Raw genomic sequence first — 6,083 nt, forward strand, 5'->3', positions numbered from 1 at the left:
AAGTAGTCCGAAGGAGGGCGTCGGAGGCCGGCCGAGGGGGTCACACCATAGGGCCGCGCGGGCCCCCCCTAGGCCGCGCCGCCTTATGGTGTGGGGCCCTCGGGCCTCCACTTGATTTGTCCTTCTGGCTCCGTCGTATTCCGGGAAAATAGGGCCTTCTGTCAAAATCCCGAGGTTTTTCCCGAAAGTTCGATTTCTGCACAAAAACGAGACACCAGAACAGTTCTGCTGAAAACAGCGTTAGTCCGTGTTAGTTGCATCCAAAATACACAAATTAGAGGCAAAACAATAGCAAATGTGTTCGGGAAAGTAGATACGTTTTGGACGTATCATGGAGCGATGAGAGGCCATATTTTTTTGCCTTATGCATCCAAGAGTTTGAGCAAGCATAGTGCCGAGTATGTGCTTCAGCTAGAAGTCCGGGAGTGCGCAATTAGGACATGTACAATTGGCTGATGTGACTTTCACTTACATAACAAATGTAAGAGAATGAAGAAAGATCATTAGCTAATGAATGATCTCTTAGACTTCTCTTAGTGAGGAGTGTTAAGCTTCATGCACTAGCCACTTGAACCAAAAGTCCGAACTGATGGAAAGGGCTAGGCAATCCACATATACACTTCACAACACCCCCACTCGCGTGTGACGGGAGAAGAGAAAGTCAACACGTGGAAGAAGAAGAGCACACAGAGGGGGGCAACAACAATTTTTAGACTTAATTGCGAAAACCATGAACAACAGCAATTTTTAGGCTTAATTGCGAAAACCATGTGAAAGCCAGGATTTGAACTCGAGACATGGGGTTCTGATACCATGTTAAGCTTCATGCACTAGCCACTTGAACCAAAAGTCCGAACTGATGGAAAGAGCTAGGCAATCCACATATACGCTTCACAACAAGGAGTAGCATAGTGTTATGCATATAGCACTACTTTATGTTATTACCTTCATAGTATATAGTAATATAAATGTAGTATCATCCATAAGTGTATTAATTAATTTGTAGACTCATTTTATCTTGAAAATTATGATGTTATGGTGACATAGCTAGTTACCATAACCATCTCTCTTCATTAATGTCATGTCATGTCTTCAAAATGCTTACTTTCTAGAAATACATATAGTTGTATATTACTATCTTAGTTACTCTCGTTATGAGTACTACTTAGTACTCCATCTGTCCTCAAATAACTGTAATTCTAGGTTTAATTTTTTTCTAAAAAAGTCTACATCTACACTACCAATGGAGTTAATTAATGCAATTAGCTCCTCTTGATCACTTTTCAACTTCATCCTCCAGTCATCATTCCTCTCCTCCACCTCAACCACCAATCATCATTCCTCTCCTTTAATTAATAGAATCGAGACTCAAAATGGGAGAGAACTAAATTGTCTACTACTACGTATTTCCTAGATGTACACTTATTCGCGGACAGAGGGAGTATGAAATAAGAGGAAACTGAGTATGAAGCCCACTCTTCCCCTTCCCCTCTCTCTCTTCTCCCCTTTCTCCTACTAGTCAACCACCTGATACCATCCCGACCCATTTCCGCCGTCTTGGCCGGCCGGAGATGGCGGAGGAGAGGCGTCGGAGTAAGATCTAGTAGTAGTTGTAGGTTTTTCGATAGTTTGCCAGTTGTTTGGAGTAGGGCGGCTAGGTCTTTGGCCAGGATCTGGCGCATCCGGCGGTTGGACTACGGCGACGAGCTCCAGCGGTCGGAGCAAGCTGCGAGCTCCTCCTTGTCCAGGATCTCCATGAAGAAAGGGATTTTAGGTGCCTCACCTCAATTTGGCGGTTGGTGGTCGCACTCCTTCTCCTGGCCGGCGGTGGCGGCGAGGTGGAGAGGAGCAGCAACATCAGAGCCAGTACTTGGCCGATTTCTCTGGCCTGCCATGGTGGCGAGGGGGCAAGCCTGCCTGTTTTTGCTTGTTCTTCCTCTGCTGCAGTGTGATGGGGCTGTTGGTGCGGTGGTTGTTTTCTGGGGAGATCGAGCTCCATCCCAAAATCTTCGCTGTCATGCCGTGGTGATGAGGGGAGAGGAGGTGACGGAGTTTCAGTCTCTTCTAGATGGCGTTGCCTGTGGTTGCGATGGTACTACTATTATGAGCTCATCCAGATGGCAGTTGGATCCCCCCCCCCCCCGCGCGAGTAGAAGGAAGACCTCGATATCTATATATGGCCAAGATGGCCTCCTTTACGCCGGTGTGCTCCGGTAAATCAGCAACCTCTGTTGTGAGGCCCTTCTGCAGATCAGCCGCTGAGTGCTTTGCCAAGTCGAAGGCAAGTGGTTTCATCCCCGTCTTCGGCCATGGTTGCAGCGGCCTGAGCTCTATGCTCCTCAGTGGGGAAGAGGATGGACTACATTGCAATTCCAAATTGTTTAGCAAGGTCCTTTATACAAATACTATGGATCTATGTAAAATTTTCTTATTTCATGTGGTCCTTTGTAACAAATTTGTACCTCTAATGCTATTTTAATGGAAGGTTTGAGCCCTTCTGGGGCGCTCTTTAAAAAAAAGGAGGAAACTAAATTTTCTTTATTGTATCATTTATCTTTCCTTAGACACACAATTTTCTGTTAAAATTTTAATTAATTCTTATTTATTGCTAGAATGTCAATAAGAGTTATATGCATCCTATCACTTATATTTATTCTCTTCAGTAGATGACGTGGACTAAGAGAAAACTTGTTTTCCCCATCATTGTACATGCCATTACCTGTATATGCTGCTTATTATTATTATTCTATCTAGATACGTTTATTGTCCATACGAAATGTGCAACAGCTAAGATTGAACACATGTCCACATAAAAGAAACAACCTTCACAACTACGGGATTTTTGGGCGAGCTTTTCATGGGCTAGCTTCTGTAGGTCGAGCTGGATATTGATGAACCTTTTGTATTTTTGAACCGGGTATTTCTATTTACAGTATATGAAGTCTTTGTTTTTATATCTCGTCTTTTTTTTCTGGATATAAAACGAACTTGTATTGTTAAAAGGAATATCCTCTTGTTTTGAAACGCGTCATCCCTATAAAATCTCAACTTACTTCCTTCGGTCGTTAGTTTCGGTGAAAATCGTATCTCGCGTTGGTCGACGAGATGGGAGCAAAGCCGCTGCTCACGGCGGCCGTGTTGCTGCTGATGGTCGCCGCGGCGGCCGCCATCTCGGTGGAGGACGCGGCGCCGGACAACATCCAGCCGCTGTCGACGCTCAACCTGGCCGCCGCCAAGGTCGCCATGGACTCCGCGTCGGCCATCCACGCCTCGCCGGATGTGCTCGGCAAGGACGTGAGTACACACAACCTGCGCGTACGCACGCTGGTGCATCAGCTGTGTTGTTTAATCCAGTCGCTGCTCTGTGTTACAGGGTGAGGATTCTGCGTGGGTGACGGTCAACTTCACGACGCCGTCGCCGTCCTCGGACCACTGGATCGGTCTCTTCTCCCCTGCCGATTTCAGGTGCTTATGCAAACAAACTTACAAGTTACAACCTGTGATCACTAGTTAGTATCAGCTGAAAACAGTTAATTATTACGAGATCTGTTTATTCCATGCAACCTGTGATCGATCGCATCTACAGCTCGGGCATTGGCAGCACCAAGGTAGCAGGGCAACAAGATGCGCTTCCAGGGCTGCCCATGGCTCCCATCAAGGTCAGTAGATAGGCAGACCCAGCCGGGAATAGATGTCGCGCAGTGACGACAACTGATTCAAGTCATCTCATCGTGTTCGATCCTATGGTCTGTTGCAGTACAAATTCGGCAACTGCGAGCCGGATTTCCTGAGCACCGGCAGCGGAAACACCAGCTTCCTCGTCATCAACCAGCGCTACGACTACGCCTTCGGGCTCTTCTCCGGTGGCAAGGACAATGTAAGCCCATCTTTGCTCTGCCGTCGACCTGCAATGTCAACAACGATGATGCAAAGCAAAATTCATAACTGATCCTGTGTGGCGTCGCGTTATTTTTTGCAGCCAAAACTTCTGGCGGTCTCCAACAAGATCTCCTTTGCGAACCCGAAAGCCCCGGTGTTCCCTCGCCTATCCCAGGGAAAAGAATGGAACGAGGTGGGCTAGTTGACAAATTAACCAAAGATATGGATCGTGCACTGTGTTTTCTAATGTGAATTGATGTGGATTCTGAATGGTGAATGCAGATGGCCGTGACTTGGACGAGTGGGTACAACATCGGCGAGGCATACCCATTCGTGGAGTGGAGGATCAAGGGCGAGGAGACCTCCAAGCGGACGCCGGCCGGCACGCTCACCTTCACGCAGAGCCATCTCTGCGGTACGTACTGCCGTTCAGAGTTCAGACTTTTAGAGCTACAACTAGATGATTGTCATTCAGATTCAGAACAATAAGAACAATTGCCTAAGTACTGAAGTGAACAATTTTAGGTAACCCGGCTCGTGGACAGGGTTACAGAGATCCAGGCTTCATCCACACCGCGTTCCTCAAGGACCTGTGGCCAAATAGAGAGTACGAACTTGAACAATGAGTTCAGAAAACATTTACATCTCCATAATTTTCTAGCTGTAATCATACATCTGGTGTTTTTGTTCAGGTATTCATATCAGATTGGGCACGAGCTACAGGATGGGACCGTGGCCTGGGGCAAGTCCTCCACCTTCCGCGCGTCGCCGTTCCCTGGCCAGGCTTCTCTTCAGCGTGTCGTCATCTTCGGCGACATGGGACTCGTAAGAATACAATGATGAAAATTCAGATGTATCTTATCCATTACTAAGATCATTGTGCTCTTGTACTCCAGGGGGCAAAGGACGGTAGCAGTGAGCTTGAGGGGTTCCAGCCCGGGGCACAGGTGACCACCGACCGGCTGATCAAGGACCTGCCCAACTACGATGCCGTGTTCCACATCGGAGACCTCTCCTACGCCAATGGCTTCCTCGCGCAGTGGGACCAGTTCACTGCGCAGATCGAGTCCATCGCCTCCAAGGTCCCCTACAATGTCGCAAGGTTCGTACACTGTCGACTGAAGCCTGTACGTTTGGAAGATCGGGTGCATTTAGACTCAGTGATGAGTTTGCTGGTTTTGTGTGTGCAGTGGCAACCACGAGCGGACGTTCATGGACACAGGCGGGTTCTACAACGGCAACGACTCGCACGGCGAGTGCGGCGTGCCAGCGGAGACCTACTTCTACGTGCCGGCGCCTGCCCACCGTGGCAAGTTCTGGTACGCCGCCGACTACGGCATGTTCCGCTTCTGCGTCGGCGACACGGAGCACGACTGGCGGCCAGGGTCTGAGCAGCACGCGTTCCTGGACTCGTGCTTCGGCGGCGCCGACCGGAAGCACCAGCCGTGGCTCGTCTTCCTGGCGCACCGCCCCCTCGGTTACTCCTCCAACGACTTCTACGAGCAGGAGGGATCCTTCTCGGAGCCCATGGGCCGCACCCTGCAGCCGCTCTGGCAGAAGCACCGCGTCGACCTCGCCGTGTACGGTCACGTCCACAACTACGAGCGGACTTGCCCCGTCTACGAGAACACCTGCACCGTCAAGGGCAAGGACGCGCAGAGCAGCTACTCCGGCGCGCTCGGCGGGACCATCCACGTCGTGGCCGGGACCGGTGGCGCCAAGCTCAGGACCTACGCCGGAGGGGCGTGGCCGCAGTGGAGCGTCGCCAGGAACGAGAGCTTTGGCTACGTCAAGCTCACCGCCAGCGACCACTCCACCATGCGGTTCGAGTTCATCCACAGCGACGATGGCGCCGTGCATGACGCGTTCAACATCACCAGGGACTACAGGGACGTCATGGCCTGCGCCGTCGACAGCTGCGCGCCTCACACATTAGCCAACTAGCTAGGTAGCAGTAGTTACAGAACTTCCTTTTCATTTTTTTAGTAGAATTAGGAGGATTTATGGGCGGATGTAGTGATCTAATTTACATAGAAATCAGCCGTTCCATAATCGATTTCGGAAGGCACGCTTGGCTGCTTGTTCTTGTGCACGGTAAAGCTGTTGTACACGTGGCCATTTTTTCCAAACGATCCAAAGTATCGGATTTTTCATTACCGCGAGATAACGAAAAACAGCCGAGTATCACATTGCCACCTGGCAAG

The 6,083-nt window shown here is 49.6% G+C and overlaps 1 protein-coding gene across 1 annotated transcript; it reads left to right on the top strand.

Annotated features, from left to right (window-relative positions):
• The first annotated feature begins 3,105 nt into the window (after positions 1 to 3,105).
• On the top strand, positions 3,106 to 5,823 carry LOC124655188 (probable inactive purple acid phosphatase 27). The gene is made up of 10 exons (XM_047194127.1): positions 3,106 to 3,294; positions 3,374 to 3,465; positions 3,587 to 3,659; positions 3,758 to 3,877; positions 3,980 to 4,072; positions 4,162 to 4,294; positions 4,405 to 4,486; positions 4,572 to 4,704; positions 4,776 to 4,981; positions 5,070 to 5,823. The coding sequence occupies exons 1-10, from the start codon at positions 3,106 to 3,108 to the stop codon at positions 5,821 to 5,823; spliced, it is 1,875 nt and encodes a 624-aa protein (XP_047050083.1).
• Positions 5,824 to 6,083: the final 260 nt, after the last annotated feature.

This window comes from Lolium rigidum, chromosome 5 (assembly GCF_022539505.1).
Source record: "Lolium rigidum isolate FL_2022 chromosome 5, APGP_CSIRO_Lrig_0.1, whole genome shotgun sequence".
NCBI lineage: Eukaryota > Viridiplantae > Streptophyta > Magnoliopsida > Poales > Poaceae > Lolium > Lolium rigidum.